Source organism: Poeciliopsis prolifica, unplaced genomic scaffold, assembly GCF_027474105.1.
Source record: "Poeciliopsis prolifica strain line A6 unplaced genomic scaffold, Auburn_PproV2 SCAFFOLD003, whole genome shotgun sequence".
Lineage (NCBI taxonomy): Eukaryota > Metazoa > Chordata > Actinopteri > Cyprinodontiformes > Poeciliidae > Poeciliopsis > Poeciliopsis prolifica.
Genome location: NW_026562378.1, coordinates 10,091,246 through 10,107,755, shown reverse-complemented (window position 1 = coordinate 10,107,755; position 16,510 = coordinate 10,091,246). Strand labels below are relative to the sequence as shown.

General features: G+C 42.1%; 1 protein-coding gene across 3 annotated transcripts; it reads right to left on the bottom strand.

The window, feature by feature from the left end:
• Nucleotides 1-1,004: 1,004 nt before the first annotated feature.
• dyrk3 (dual specificity tyrosine phosphorylation regulated kinase 3) lies at nucleotides 1,005-14,822 on the bottom strand. 3 transcript variants are annotated; one of them, XM_055026989.1, is made up of 6 exons: nucleotides 13,907-14,822; nucleotides 11,021-11,130; nucleotides 5,853-6,055; nucleotides 5,476-5,770; nucleotides 4,470-4,886; nucleotides 1,005-4,360 (listed from the first exon to the last, which is right to left on the bottom strand). In XM_055026989.1, exons 1-6 carry the CDS (start codon nucleotides 13,947-13,949, stop codon nucleotides 3,629-3,631), a joined length of 1,800 nt encoding a protein of 599 aa, XP_054882964.1. In that variant the 5' UTR covers nucleotides 13,950-14,822; the 3' UTR covers nucleotides 1,005-3,628. The 3 variants fall into 3 exon arrangements, with proteins under 3 accessions (XP_054882964.1, XP_054882965.1, XP_054882966.1); XM_055026990.1 differs by lacking the exon at nucleotides 13,907-14,822 and adding an exon at nucleotides 13,761-13,870; XM_055026991.1 differs by lacking the exon at nucleotides 13,907-14,822 and adding an exon at nucleotides 10,234-10,317 and having other exon boundaries at nucleotides 11,021-11,102.
• Nucleotides 14,823-16,510: the final 1,688 nt, after the last annotated feature.

Below are 16,510 nucleotides of genomic sequence, written 5' to 3'. Positions count from 1 at the left end.
TTATGAAGAGGAAAATCAGAGAAACTGATCATTTTAAGTGATCTCTTAATGTTTTTTTCCAGAGCTCCAAGGGGATTCTTATTGTACATTGGTACCTACAATAATGTTTCAATATCTACCAAATTTATTGTTACCACAGAAACCTTGATACACTGTATTAATATTTGTACTTATTATATATGTATAATGGTCTCAATCTTTCCAAGAAAGTAATGAGGTGACGCTCATATAAGACTAGATGAACACTACCACTATTAAGTATTTATTCATTCATAAAAAGTCACTGAAATTTCATTGCATAAAGCATGTTTTCCTAATATAGTGCCATTCTGACCAAATAGCTCAAATTTGACCAAAATACTTTTCTCCACAGGGCATTTCGCTCGTCCACAAAGGCAGCTGCAAATGTAAGTGAAGCTTGAGGTTGTTGGTTTTGGACCAGACTCTTCGTTAGTCAGCACTGTGTCATTCCATGTCCACATACACGTCACTGTATATGGACTGGTGGTCGAGCATAATGTAGTTTATTGACGTGTTCATTGCTTCCTCTGTTGTTTTTGAACATCCTAACCAACTTCATGGAAGTTTAGTGATCCGGCAGAGCGTGGAGCCCAAACACACATCCAGACTAGTTTCAGAATGGATTAAACAGGCTAATTTAAAAAAAAAAAACAACCCAGCTTAAATGGAGACTACTAATCCTATAAGAAAAGTGGTTAAAATGTGACTAAATATTGTAAACAGTGTATATCCATATATTTGACCTATAGCGTCTATAGTTATGATCTCTTTAAGAATGGGAGGATGTTTGTTGTCTCATCCCTCCATAATGACAAAAAAAACAGTCAAATGCTTCTCTACAAGCCCAAAACTAATTAATGCCAGTAATGATTGCGCTTAAAACTTCTGAACTGTCATCTAAACCCAAATTCATGTGATCAGATTCGGAAAAAGAAGAAAAAAAAAAAGAAAAGAAAAGAAAAAAAAGAACGGAGAGCAGCAAATTTCACTTAACAGTAAATTTTATTTTTGTAGAAAAAGAAACTATCACAACTTCATTTGGTTACTGTACATTTCTCTTTTTCATGCCAGTTGCTCGGTCTTGATAACAAGTTGTGATTTCATGCTGAACACCAAACACACCACCGCCCGACTGACTGACTCGCACACCTCGAGCACAACGTGTCAGTGCACAACTTTCTCAACTTTCAGGTTTTACATCCTCTTGATAATCTCATGTGAAAAGCAATTAGAAACCACCTCTCTCTCTCTCTGTCTATATATATATATATATAAAACAGAGGAGTAGTACAAATCCCTGACAGAGTCGCTTAGAAAACAAGGGCTGAGAGTCTTTAAACGGTGTGGTCCATAATCAACATGCACCTGACGGGTTTCAGTGTTCGGACAGCACCATGTTCCACTATCTGTGCGTCAGAGAGGTTCCCCGCTCGACACCAGACAGAGAAGAGAGGAGATAGTTGTTGGGTGAAGAGTGGGGGATGAATCTAGGTCAGATTGAAGCGCATGCACACAACCCGCCCTCCTGTTTGGGGAAAAAAAAAAAAAGAAGTCTCTCGCTCTCTGCGGACAGATCTGCATGCGGTGAATGACTGGTGAGGAGCACAGTGAATGAAAAGGATGCATCAAGCATGTCTCCCTGAGAAACGCGTCGATCTTCAGTACAATAGTAATCATCGCCAACTTTTACATCTGGGCTCATTTGAAAATGTTCTGCTCTTCATGCTACCTCACAATGTCCGTCTATCACAGGGCAGAGTGCGTGTTTCGTAACGACAGCCCTGCATGCTTTTGTGTGCACTACCCTGGTTCTGTCTCTATATATTTACCAGGTGACGTGAGCCGGCCTCTCGTAAAACCACTTGCGAAGTTCTGAGTATGATGGTGACGCCTTTGGTGCTACTGTCATTCCCCCCCCCCCCACCAGTGTGGTGAAACTAGGAGAAGCTGTAATTAGGTTGCCCTTTGCCCTTCCCCTCCATGTTTCCCACTGTAGCACCTCGCGGCTAAAGCACACACACACACACACACACACACACACACACACACACACACACACACACACACACACACACACACACACACACACACACACACACATTACCGTCGAACAGCAGGCTGGTGTCCTTAAGGCAAAAGGAAAGGCAGGAAGAAAGGTGCCTTGGAAAACTATTCATACGTTTTGAACATTTTTTTTTTTTTTACACTTTGACATGTTACAACCACAAACTCAAAATGGTACATGGTCTTCAACAAAAAAAATAAATAAAAAATCGGAATAGTACCTTGCATTTGGATTCGGCCCAATAAGTGAAGCCCTTTGCATCCGATACGGTCAATCACATTCAGAAATCATCTAATGGATAAATAGGCTTGCTGGAGTAAATCTCACCCACCACCTCTAAGGTGAAAGAAGGTAATGGAAGCCTCATGGTGGGGGAACTCTTCACTGTAAGGCCAGTGAAGAGTAATGGAAACCCAATTATTCCATGCAACACAAAATTCTAAAATATTCGTAAAATTTGCCCCAAGTTTACTTATCTCCGATTGCCCCCATCCCTCTTTATTAATGCTGTAAGACATGGTAGTGGCAGCATTATGGTGTGGGAACCCTCGTCTTCAGTAGGGAAGCTTCCCAGAATTGATCCCACTTTTTTTTAAGAGTTGAAGCCTCTTGAAAAAAAAATCTTTTGAAGGATGCAGTCGGGTCGTTTGATAATTTTGCATTACAAAATCCGAGAAATGCGCCTGTTCTGTGACTTCAAAAGACGTTTTCCAGAGAGTGTCACTGAACAAACAGCATCACGAAGACCAAGGACCAAACCAGACGGGTCAGGGAGAAACCCGCTGTGCTAAAAACATCCCCAGCTTGGAGGTTGCAATATGACAAAATGTACAGAAAATGTCAAGGCAGTGTGAATAGTTTACAAGGCGCTGCGATTTGTAATTATTCCCCACAAATAAAGCCAGTCCTATTTCACCTCTTTAAAATCGTAGAATTCACATTTGTGTCGCGTTTCTCTTTTCCGTCGACTTCCGTTGGCCTAGCACACACCTTCTACCCCGCGAGCTCTAACCTGATAGGAGTAATCTCTATAGCCCTTTTCAAGTTTTGCATGTGTAAAGTGAGAATTCAAAATGGCGGCGTCCCGTGTGAAGTGAGCCAAGTGACAGTGCAGGTGTGCTCGAGTGCGTTTTTGCTACAACGCTCATGAGAGATCACGCAGAGGTTTAAAAACATCTTCTCTTTTCACAAATAAAAAGCTGTCCACTCACAAGGAACATTTTCTTTTTTCCCCCCCAAAAAAGCATCATCTAAAAATCAACAGGCTGCAAACTGAAAAATTCACAGCCATTAAAGGAAATCCTCTGTATAAAAACCTCTAAGTTGTTTTTTTTGTTCGTTTGTTATCATGATTTCTCTTTCTTTGCTTCGCTATTATTAAAACCAGAAACTGGGGTGTCGACACCTCAGTAGAAAAAACACAAGTAGAAGAACAACCAAACCAGTTTTAAAACCTCGTCCTCCATGTGGGACTCCTCCTGAGGAGTGGGTGGAACGAGCGGAGATCAGAGGATTCTCTCTCACTTTTTTTTTGTTGTTTTATTAGGAGACAAGTTTAGGTAGGACTGTGCGAAGAGGGATGGTCTCCCCTGAGTCTCCAATCATGTTGCTCTTGAGTTTGTTGCCGGGAGCCGTTGTGCCTAGGCCCTGTCCGCCCTTCGTCATGATGGAGGGGAAGGAGGTGCTGTGGTGCTCGGGGAGCCGTTTCACAGGCACCCCTTGGCTCTTCTCTGTCCCAGGGAGGGGCTTGGGAAGCCGGCGGTACAGCCAGGGGTGTCTGAGGGCCTGGCTAGGCGTGAGGCGGGAAGAGGGGTCCCAGTCCAAACACTTCTTTAAGAAGTCCGTAAAGGTGGGGTCCTCGCAGCCTTTGAGCGCGACGCTCCAATCTTTGCTGCCCGGCGGGCCTCGCATCTTGCCGCGCCGCGAGCGCGACCCCGTCAGCACAGTGGCGCCGGTCGGCAGGGTGCTGACCCCGCAGTAGCGAGGCTGACCCTTGGAATTGATGAAGTTCTTCGCTCTCTTGGCCTGCTCCAGGATCTTCTGGGGGGGCATGCCGAGCAGCTCCATGACGCAGGCCAGCTGGTCACCCTCGTCCTCACCGGGAAACAGCGGGTAGCCCGTCAGCAGCTCGGCCAGGATGCAGCCGAAGCTCCACATGTCGATTGGAAGGCCGTAGCGCGAGCCGAGGATCACCTCCGGAGCCCGGTAAAAGCGCGACTGAATGTAGGTGTAGACTCGCTGGTGCTCAAAGCAGCTGGAGCCAAAGTCAATCACCTAGCAGCGATAGAGAAAGAGGGAGGGGGGGACAAAAAATGTAGGAGTCAGCATCAGGTTATGAAAAGCTGTAAAAAGCTGTAAAGCTGCAAGTTGTCAGGAGTGCTACCTTGATGCCGCTGCGGCCCTGCTGTTTCAGCAGGATGTTCTCAGGCTTCAGGTCACAGTGGATGATCCTGTGCCGGTACAGCGCGTCGAGACACTGCAGGATGGAGTGCGCAAACTTCCTGACCAGGGGCAAACTGAAGCCTTGAAACTTGTTGCGCTTGATGAGCTCGTACAGGTTCATGCTGAGCAGCTCGAAGGTCATACAGATGTGGTTGCGGAAGGTGAAGTTCTCCAGCATGTGCACCACGTTCATGGCGCCGTTGCGGTCCTGCTTGCGCAGGTGCTCCAAGATGCGGATCTCCTCCTGCGCTTGCCGGTGGAAGCGCTTCTCGTTGCGCACCATCTTGAGAGCCAGGTGCTGCTGCAGCTTGTGGTCGTAGACTTTGGCCACTTGACCAAAGCTACCCTTACCGATGATCTGAGGAGGAAGAGGGAATCATTTTAGATTCACGCACAAACTAAATCAACAAGAAGCTTGGATACAGAGCCAAGCCAGAGTTAGGTAGTGATTAGTTACTTTTTGGAGAAAAAAAAATATTACTTTTAGGAGTATTTCTACTACAGTGTAGAGCAGTACACTGTACTTCTTACTTTTTCTTGAATAGGTATTATTAAGTATGGCTATTTTTAGCACTCTTTAGCACCCTAAGCATTCCCTAACTTGTGTAGTTAGTAGTTTTTACCACCAAAAGAAATAAAAGGCGCCATTTTGAAACCATTTGCCTTGTTGGTAATGAAAGTAGGGAAACTCCAGGCGGAAATGGGCGTGGTGTCGTCTAACAGGTAAAGAGTCATCCAAGCATGAGACAAGATCAAGCTTTGCACATGTGACTTATGCTGAAAGGAAGCTGCTAATCTTAGGATTAGTGTCATCAGTTAGTGTTGTGTTTTTGTTTTTTCAAATCAAGTTCCAGGATTTTTTTGGGCTGCAGTATCAGTTTCACTTGAAAGCAAAATTCAAGTGCGTAATATGCAGTCTTGGACCCAAAAATGTGCATTTAAGTTACCTTCAGAAACTCATATCGGTACGCCAGGTGGTCGTGAGGAACATGAATGTAGCCACCCTGCTCGTCGTCATAGCCGCAGTTGTTGCTTCCGCCGGGAACGACGGGCCTTTTCCTCGCGTTGGGTCCCACGAAGTAGATATCTGGGTACGCCTGGATCTCTGTGTGCTCCAGGGTGGTCAGCTGGGACCGGTAGAGTCGCAGAGCCTGATCAGGAGTCAGGGTGTTGCACAGTTTGCTGCCATTTCCAGCTCCTTGTGAGCCAGACGATTCACTGGAGCCCTTACTGGAGTCAGAGCTGAGGCAAATAAACGCCACAGGTAAAAACGCTGAGCTTGCTTCAAAGGGTGCATTTTATAACTGGAGTGTATTTTCCTCACCTGTCCGCACTGTGATCCTTGGACAGGGTGGAGACGGTGGTTTTGGAGGGCGTCTGCCCAGTGCTCCCAGTGTTCTGAATGACAGCTGTGGTTATAGCGTTGATTTTCCGGTTATTGGTTGAGTCTTCATACAGGTACTTGACCTTCAACTGGCCACCTCGCACACTCATTTGATCCCTCATTACAACCTTGTTACCGACAACCTGTCAGCAAAACAAACAGTTACATGTTAATAATTGAAAAATAGCCGGAAAAAAACAAACAACATCTCTAATTCTCTTTAATTTCAAAAGGAACCAAAATGACACGAACATACCCTAAATGTTGAATTATAATTGATGTGATAAGTAGAGGGTGATGTATTTTTTTTAACGCGACCAAAACCAAATTCAAAAGTGTGAAAAAAAAAAAAAAACGATGCGAATAACTGCTGCAAATTAAAACAGAGAGCTCAGCATATAGTAGAACCAGGTCAGGTTTTGATGAAGAAAAGCAGAAATATAAACAACCGATTTTTGAGTCGAGTGTTTAAAGCCAAGCAGCCTTGCTGCAGCTTGCAGCTAGTAAACTGGCAAGACTGGATCTGGATCCAGTCTGACTGAAAACTCTCCAACGTGACAAACTCCAACACCTCACTGAAAAACATGCAAATGAACTAACCACAACCACCTCTGTGTTTACGTTTTCAACATTTACAGCGAACTTGTAGAAACATTTCCATGGACAACCGGGAACTTAAATGTGTTTTTGGAGGATTTTAAATGGTGGACGAACATAAAGTATTAGATGGTGAATGTGGCGAAGCAACAACTTTGTGGGACAAACATTTTACTTTGATGACAGCTGCTCATGCCTTGCGGCTTTTCTCTATGAGCTTACATTCCTCTTAAACAACAGCCAAGCCATTCCATTAATTCTGGAGTCTTGACTTTGACTAGGCCATAGTGTTGGGTGATCTGAACTTGGAAGTTTTATTATAAAGCACTACTGTAATAATGATAAAAGTGACGCTAACAACATTTTATTGCATCCTTTTCAGGAAACTGTAGGCTGTGTGCCGCAGCTATTTTAGCCCCACAAACTCAAATGCTGCTCTTCAAAAACATCCCCATTTGTAACATGCTTCTTTTGGGACACCAGTCGCATAAAGAAGTCTAATTTGTATCTTTACAACAGAACAAGTCGTAAATGCATTTCATCATTTTTTTCAACTTTAGTGATATTTATTGATGTTTTTATCGAACGAAAAGTGGAGAAAGTACTAAAAACCAACATGTTTTAAACATCATTTACTGGAACTCATCATGACAACAATAAATAACAAAATACATCATTATAAGACATTTATAAACAGAAACTACATGACAAATGCCCACCCACACTAGGCCATCATGACACATGAATATTCTGTGATCCAATCCATTTAAATGTAGATCTGAGTAGACTTTCCTCCAGGGTTGCTCTGTTTCTATCCATTTCTGAGCAGCTTCCCTGCATCCATACTGGAAAAAAAGTATCCTCACAGCATGATGCGCCAACCACCATTTTTCAATGCTGGGATAGTGTGTTCAGCCTCCTTTGTTTGCCAATTAAGCAACTTTTGTGGCACTGTAGGAGCGAAAGATTGAGGGTGGATGAATTTAACCACATGCAACTTTGTTGATCATTCACATAGCGGTTTTTGGCTGTAAACTCGCCAGATGTCACAGAGGATGTAAAGACTTTTAGCCAATGTAGTCAAACACTGTAGGCAACTTCAAAGCGCTACAGCCACATGTAGCTCATAAAGTTCAGGATTTAACTCCTCGAGGTAATCATAATGTTTCTGTTAGGCTGAGACCTCCAGTGTCGAATGCTTTTGTGTTAGGACAAGGATAAGGTACTGTCAATAGAGACTGCATGTGTTTAGATCAAAATATCACTCTACATACTCATAGACATGTAAAGTGAGATATGTGCGGTTGTTCAAAGGAAGAGTAGGGCTATAAAGTCTAAAAAAAGGACCTGAGCCTTTCCAGTAAAGCATTTCCTTCTGGCAACACCAGAAATTCCTTCTTCCACGCTGTCTGACCTTCTTCTTTCTCAACAGCGGAAAAACCCTCCACAAGATTATGGAGCAGAGAGGAAATAATAGTCATTAAAGTCAGATTACGCTCCCAAAACTATAGAAGCAGTGCAGCTATGAAGACAAAAAAGAGAGTCAGGCTGACTTGTTCTTTCAAATTTGAAAAGTTGCTCTTCTAATCACCAAGTGGTTTTGGGAGGAGGAAACAGTCTTTTCTCAACGCTGAAATGACTGAAACCGCGCTACTTTACAGATACAACAAAACGAGGAGTTGTGATTTGAAATGTTTATGTTGTAAGTTTGAGTCCCTGAAGTAGATGAGGTATGCCGGACTGGTTTCCATACATGTAGCTGTATAGTCTGAACTTATTACGAGCCTTTCTGCTGAAGCAGTGCCTCATGCAGCTGTTCTGCAGTCACAGTGAATGTCATCGATCGCGCATCCTTTTTTTTTTTTTTTTTTTCATGCTCAGGCAAACACGTGCGCGCTCGTGTATATATATATATATATATATATATATATATATATATATTATATATATATATATATATATATATATATAAAAAAATTTAATCAAGGGTTTATGCACGTGCTCCAGTATAATGGATTACCAGCTGACCGGGCCGAGGGCGTTATAAACAACATAAATCGTTTTGAAGCGCGGACGAAAATGGAAACGGGAAGCAGATTTCTAACGCAGGTACTATTGAGGGTAATGCGAGTTGTGTGCGAATCTGTGCTCTCCAACAGATGGGGAAGAGCTTATCGCTGAGCTGTCAGAAACACCTAGGGGCGCGTTTATTTTGCTCCTGAGCACACGCAGGTTCCCGTCTTATGGAGCACCCAAAAACACAGCAAACTTTGGTCACAATCAGACTTAAACTGGATCCACAGTTTCCATCCTGAACTGAGTACTTTTCCACGTTCACATTTCAAGACTTTCACCATTTTTCAAAACGTTCTGTTAATTCGGGAAGAAAACATGAACCTAATTTGTCTTGTGTTGCATAATTATGAATACTTTTTTGCTTAATTTTAAGTGTTTGAGATTAAACAGATAAGCCAAAGAAATTAAAAGAATAAAAAAAAAATTAGACTCCATTACTTGCAAGTTTTACACATCAATCAACAACTTTCTTCGGCATCTCGCTCAGCTCTACTTCAAACACTCAGGAAAATCTAGTTTGTTTATATCAGTTAGTGATACATTTATTTTGTCTGTAAAAGCCATGAGTATTTTTGGAATAATTAATGTTTATCGCCACTTTCAGCAATAAATTGAACAGATAACGTTCAATTTTCCCCTTAGACTAATAGAAACTGCTTACAATGCCATTAAATGTCTGCAAAAGCAGGGAAAGTTCAGCATTTTCCATCAAATCTGATTCTATAGTTTTCCATCACTTTAACAGTGGATAGAGCTTCTCTCTGAGTGCTTTAGAACTGGGACGAGCTCCTGTCGGTCACGCTGAGCAGAGGACGGTACCTCAGCGAGCGTTGCCAAAGAAAAAAAAAAAACACTAAAAGAAGAAAAGTCAGACTAGAATAGAAAACTAGGCCTAACCTCTGAGCGAGCCCACCGACGGCGGGCATACACCAACATAACAGGAGAGGGAGGGAGGATGCTGATCGGTGATTTGGTTTGTGGGTCACATTTTCAAGTCCAATAAATCTTTACAATGTATCAAACCAGCCTTTTTTTTTTTTTTGCTGGAATGTGGAAAACAGAGCATTCATTTTCTGCTGACGGGGACATTCAGAGAGGGGAACAGAGACAGTATATGTTTTAGGTCGTTTTACAGAATCGGACAGATGGTACTCTATAATGAGCATTAACACGCAGCATAAATCAGAGTTAAATTGGTTCCTCAGTCACGCAATCGCCACCAGCAGATGAGGAGTTTAACTAGTAGTCAGATTCTGGTAAGACTAGTTATCTCCCTGGAACTCTCTCTCATTTTAAGACATTAAACCTTGTTGTGGAAATTTTTCTTTAACGAAGAGTGAGAGAAAACTGTTTCAAGAACCAGAGAAAGAAGATATTAATTATACTCTTAACTGGTATTAATTCCCACTACAACCTGCAAATCTTAATTTAGCAAACTTTCATTTATTTTACTAGGATTTGTGTTATAGAGCCATGCATTCAGGCTCAATGAGTTAACACAATAAAGGAACTTTATTGGATTTCTTTAAATAATGACAATAAACCTGCCACTGTTTAAAGGGAACAGTGGCAGTTCCCTTGCCACTGTTCTATTCTGACAAGATTTGAATTTATGTCCAATAGTTGTGCTGTCAACAGAATACCCTACCTGAGCTGTGGATCTCTGCAGCTCCTCCAGAGCTATTAAGGGCCTCTAAGCTGCTTCTCTTGATTAATTGTGCCATATTCTGACCTGCCAATTTAAGTAGATGGTCATATCTTGGTAGCTTTGAAGCTGTAATGCATATTTTAACAGTTCTGTGTGAAAATATACACTGATTGCCTCTATTTACCAATCGTATAACTTCTGAAAGTTGCTGTTTCCACTGCAGTAAAAGGGATAAATATAAATGCACTTCACAAATATGCAACTTTGTGTTTGTTCTGTCACACTGAACTCCCAACCCGCCCCCAAAAATTAGTTTGTTGCTTTATTGCGACAAACTGTGACAGAGTTCAAGAGGCAAGCATAGTTTTGCTCTGTACACAGTGTGTATCTGCCTTCCCTGCACTATTAAACTGACAAAATAAAAAGCTGCTGCTGGATCTCTGGGGAACACTCACTCTGCACATTTCACTGTGACACAGAGACGCTCCGCATTAATCATTTTCATTCACCTCCAGGAAACTAATCAATGTTACTCACATGATCACAGCTTCCTCATTGAGGGGAATAAAACTGACCGCGGTAGAAACACTAAGAAGGCAGGAGATAAGCTTCCCTAATCAACACAGAAAAAAACAGGGGGAAGAGGGAGGAAGCGCACGAAGAAACAGGGCAGACTGTAGGGGATGTCTCTCTGAGGAACAGGATGTCTCAAGACAGAGAGCCTCGGCACAGGAAACAAGCTTTAACTAGCTCCGAGCTCTTTGTGTTTTTTCTGTGCACTACTCACTGTGTGCTTGGGCATCGGGGGCAGTCCAGAAGGGCTGTTTGCGTCTGCTTCGTCTTTCAGAATGTGGTCTGTTCTCATGTAGGAGTCGTACAGGCCGTCACCATGGCGCGCTGCGGTGGACAAAAGTGACCAAACAAATCAGTGCGACGGCAGCGGCCCCTGAACATCTGCAACACTCAAGGAGAAAAATGTGATAAGAGGAAATAATCTTACTCTACACAGGCAAAGTCCTATTGATTAGCTCATAAGTCATCTGGACAGCTCCAAAATAAAAACGACCTTATCACTACAACAAAGGACTTGACAATCCCTCCAGCTAACCTCAGCAGGGCTCCCCCCTCCTGTGGAGCGAACACTGCCTGCTACAAGATCCCGGCCCACGTTTACACTGAAAAGGCCATTATTAGCAGGTACACCATTGTATCTATTGTGTGCCATACATTGTATCCGAGCCCAGAGCTCTGACCTGAACAGCTTAGATAGGGCTTAGGGTCCCAGATCGCTAGCGCTGCAAGTGGTATTATTGGCCTAATGGGGGTAACAGATGCCTCAGTGACGACAGCATCTTTCCATCTGTCCATCTGCCCAATCGGCCAAATCTTTTAAGGCCCACACCAGGTGTGCTTGGGAGTTCAAGATAGATAGATGGATGGATGGATGCGTGGGCTTGCCATTCAATAAGCGCTGAGTTTCATGCTCACCTCTGTGGCCTTGAGCCAGACACCTAGAGTAACCCGAGATCATACAAGCAGGAGGTTATGGCGACAACAAGAGCGTTTGGGAAGGCAGTTACCGAAATGGCAAGCCACCATCCGCCGGCTGTTTAAGCCAACAGTCATCTAAGCTCCTACACTTGCTGTTGGTTCAGCAGAAAAAAGGCGAGAGGAAAATCTGTTTAAATTTGAAACTACAACCCCGAGCTCGGACAAAAGCTTTCAGTTTCGGCCCCCTTTGATCTTCTAACCGACTGGGCCTTGAGAATGCTGTAACCATATGCAGATGCGTCAGAGGAACCACGTCCCTCGTGCAACTCCGTCAACAGACCGGCTTCTGAACAGATTAGGCCTGCTGCTTGGATACAGACGCATTAAACCTGCATAGCACAGCAACCAGCCACATTAAAGCCGCGCACACAAAATATTAGGCAAGCATGGGCTCCATTAGCCTTCTGCAAACTCCTAATTACTCAGCAGGAAATCGGCAGTTGCTGTAGATGACTCGACTTACTTGTCCACACAAATCTTTGCAAAGAAATTGTTGTTCTTTATGTCCAACCAAAAATCCGTCCAATAATGGAAATATCTTTGAGTTGCTACAGAAACTCAAAGATACCAGGTTGGTCAAGCTAATTCTCAGCTTGACCAACCCAAATCGGCGACCAAATTTTTTCAGTTTTCAGAAACTGAAAAAATTCTATCTTTTTGAAGAAAGAACCGTGAACACAACCCACCAAAATACTACATGGTAACCTAACAACATGCTTCGGTGTGCGAGTTGTTATAGAGTGAAGACATTCGGCCAAAAAGCAAAAGAGTTGCAGGAAGCCATTTAAAAAAGGTACATTTATAGAAACCAAAAAGTTATTTAAACTGAGCATAATGACTAGCTTTTCAGGCAACAAGAACATAACTTGACCAGTAGGTGCCACTAATTTTTTAACTTTGTCATTTTGTATTTCTGAAGTTTTGGTCATTTCAACATTTTCAGGTAAAAAAACAAACAAAAAAACAAGTTCTCTGCCTCAGGAACTTGTTCACACTTGTCTCAAGGACGTGTAATCAATTGTATCCTTGTGAGCTTCCAACCCCTGTCTGTCATGGCCCAGGCTGGACTGGGAACTACTTTTGGAAATCTCTAGCCCTGTTCACACTGATCCAAATTTTCTGATGTTTTCTGCTGCGTTTGAGTCTATCAAACTCAACTAAATGAGCAATTAGAATAAGTATAAAAAGGAAACTTCTTTCTGGGGTTGAGATTTTTAAAAACATCATTTGGACCTCCATATGTGCTGACTAGACTTGATATTATGCATGCTGTCACTTCCTGAGCTTGATCCCCCCCAAAGGACAAGAACTCCTACACGATAAATTAAGGTGGTCAATGCTATCATTAGTCATTTTAAATGCAAAAGGAAAAAGAAATACTAGTAAATTTGGATTTAAACATCGAACCATTTGCCTCTTTGTCTTTGTCTTCAAATCTTGCAGTTCATAAATCATCAACTGGTGCAAATCTAACTTTAAAAAAAACTGGAGAAAGTAAATCAATACATCTGTGGAGCATTGGTGGGAATCAAAAGGTAGCGACAGGAGTCAAGTAAACAAACCCAGCAGTTCATTCATCATAAAACGTGTAAGTGGGGCTGTAACTGATGTACATTTACAGCCCCACTTCTTTTTTTTTTTTTTTTTTTTGGCTTCCTGGTAACTCTGAGCAGTGTCTCTATGGACAGAATAAACCGCTTATTTCCTGGTACATATAACAATAAAACTGCAGACAACGCACTAAAATAACAGCTATCGTGATATGACCCGATCAAATTCCAAATAAAGCTAATAATACGACAATAAACAGAAGAAGGGTTTACAAGGACAGATGTAAAAACAAACAAAAAAAAAGGAGCAGTACTTCCTGGACTATCTTCCAACACACAGAGGTCTTAAAACTGATAAGCAGCACGAAGCATGTTTACAACCCGCATCACAACACAGAAAACACATTTGAAAGAAGGAAAACTGACCAAGCTCATAATTAAAGTCGCTTTTTGGTGCAGGATGTTTGGTTGACAACCCCCAAAAAAGATGGAAACTCGTACACGAAACGACCAAAAGCTAGCGTTTTCAAAAACAAACAAAAGCAAACGACAGAAAGAAGTGTTGTGGTTACCTGTTGCTATCGGGGCTTCTGGTTTTCTGCTTATTATCATCATATTTGCTGTTAAAACGTGATTCCAGCATCCAAAGAGACGAAGACAAAAAAAAAAAGAGAAAAGCGTCCGCACCGTTTTCACCTAGCAAACTCAGCTAGTAGCATCTAAAAACTTTGTTTTAAAGTCTTTCTTGTGTTTGAAACACTCCCCGCTTTAGTTTAAATTCAAGTTGTTGTTGTTGTTGTTTTTTTTTTTTTTTTTGCTTCTTTGTGGGGGATTCACTCTTTCTCTTTATTCTGATATTTAACGGTGATTCCCGGCTTTATTAAAACCACGGATTGCTGTATTTATACTTCTGGCTAACATTAGCCTCGCCTGCAGTCTGGAAAGACTTCAACAGGCAGTGGGGGTCGTTACCCGCAGCTAGCCAGCCCAGCTAGCTCTCAAAGCAGCCACAAAAACAACCCGTCCGGACCGAAGCCGCTCCCTCCGCTGAGAACAGTTTGAGTCCGAGTATCACAGCTGGCTGTCTTGGCCCTCGCAACCCTCCCCTTTCTCTGACAGGACAATGAGCGTGTCCAGAGCACCATTCCCGTCCCGGTTAGCTGACTCGGTAGTTAGCAAACAGCGATGCTGCCACTCGCGGAGCCCCCCCAGAGATTCGTCCTGCTTTGGGACAGCTCGGAGCTGTTTCACTGTTCCTCAGTGGAAGCTAGCCAAATGATCAGGCGAGCAAGAGCCGCACATCATCTCCATGTCCGCAACGGAAAACGAGCGGAGGGTCCTCTTCGCGAAGAGCTTCAGCCGAAAGTCAGTGCTGTTAAATCCCTCTTGAGCGTGGAGAGAGGATCTTATTCTGAGCTGTGTGTTGTTGCTAAGGGCGTCTTCAGTGAGCCCGGAGTCAGCGGGGAAACCGAGGGAGGGAGCAGGGCGGCGCTTAGCTCGGAGGACTGAGAGGACGCAGAACGGGCGCCCCCTAGCGGTCACTCGTGCGTTGCAGATGAACCTCGGGCTGTTAGTCGATCCCAAATGTTATCGCAAAGTTCAACAGCACCGCATGTCCTTGAAGCACTTAAAGAAAAAACTGGCATGATCCAGAGGATTGTCATCTGCACAATTAGTGGGGATGGGGAAGTGTTTTGTTTGGCAATGTGTGTCCATCGGCTTGTCATGATAACAAATTTTTGTTGGACAATAATTGCCCTAAAAAGTTATTGCGATAAATGATAATAATATTTTTGAAGACCATTTTGAAGTAATATATCATGGCCTAATAAAGCAATTTTGCTCTCTAAAAGATCAATAAACTTTGATTTTGTATATAACACTTAACATTGTAACTGGAAAATAAAACCCACACACAACTGAAACCACAAGTAAAATCGATTATGAAGTCCCTGCAAATAAAATCGCCCTTCAAAAAATAGTAATAATCAGAATGGAAATTATTGAGAGATTAACTGATTCATTGTTTATTGCGACAGACCTGTGTATGCAGTGTGACAGATGACAGGGGCTGACCCAGGACTGCATTTATGCAGAAACTGATGCTTTTTTCAAAATGATTAGCATGTAAATAATCAGGAACTGACAGTCTGTGTAGATATTGTAATAAACAATTCAGAAAGTAATCAAGGAAATGGGTTTAACAGCTACATCTTTAACTACTGTGTGTGTAATTGCAAATCAGAAGATTGTGCCTAATATCTATGACAACCAACTTAAGAAAGGTTTTTCCTTCCGATAGTCTGAATTTGTAAAAACCTACAGCAATTCACTTTTCTCTTAATTGCCAAATGAATGAATCTGAAAGAGAGATTAAAGGGTTTTTCAAGTGAGTTTTAAAAAACAATATAAATCAGTTTACATCTTAGTTGCAGTTCTGGTATCATCATTTAGAAAAAATTAAGATTAGTTGGTCTGTGTCTGAAGCTAACAGCTAGTCCAAGAGCAGGATGCCCAAAGTGGGCTTCCACCTTCTAAAAATCCCAATTTAAAACAACATCAGCAGTTTATCTATACACTATTGTACTTATCCTCAAGCCCTTGTGGTGTTTACCATTGTTTAATCAGATACAGATAATTAGTTGGAGTTATCAGTTGTTTTCTTGTGGGAAACTTGCACTAAACTTGTTCATGGTGTATTTTTAATATAAAAGTAAACTTATATAGAAATCTAAGGTACTACAGCAATTTAAGCAGACAGAATTGTATTAATTTCTATACTCTCTTAGGTCACTGAGGAATAGAAAGGAAGCGTCCAATTAGAATTCCTTTACATGTTCCACTCTCAGTATGTGTGAAAACAACCACACAAGGGAAAAATCACAGTAACATAAAGATTTCTAAATCTCTTTTTGTCATGTTCTATTTGCTTTATTACATAGAAGTTTTTTTTCTTGACATCTCTTAATGAGGTTGAGCCACTGGGGTCAACTAAACTCAATCAATAGTAAATCAAGATGCTATCTTGCCTGGTATTGACTTCCAACAGCTATTTATCAAGATTTAATTTAAAGAAATCATTACCTATCCATTTAAGATCTCGAGCAATATTTTAAATGCTACGAGCGACATTTATTGAGAAAAATTAGACACATTGTTAAAAAAAAAAAAATTAA

What these genes read in the sequence shown, in the direction of transcription:
- dyrk3 (XM_055026989.1), bottom strand. Translation starts at nt 13,949, where the DNA reads ATGATGATAATAAGCAGAAAACCAGAAGCCCCGATAGCAACAG. An exon ending in AAGGATCACAGTGCGGACAG is followed by an intron (nt 5,771 to 5,852) that starts GTGAGGAAAATA and finishes TATTTGCCTCAG; the next exon opens with CTCTGACTCCAGTAAGGGCT. An exon ending in AGGGCCGCAGCGGCATCAAG is followed by an intron (nt 4,361 to 4,469) that starts GTAGCACTCCTG and finishes TATCGCTGCTAG; the next exon opens with GTGATTGACTTTGGCTCCAG.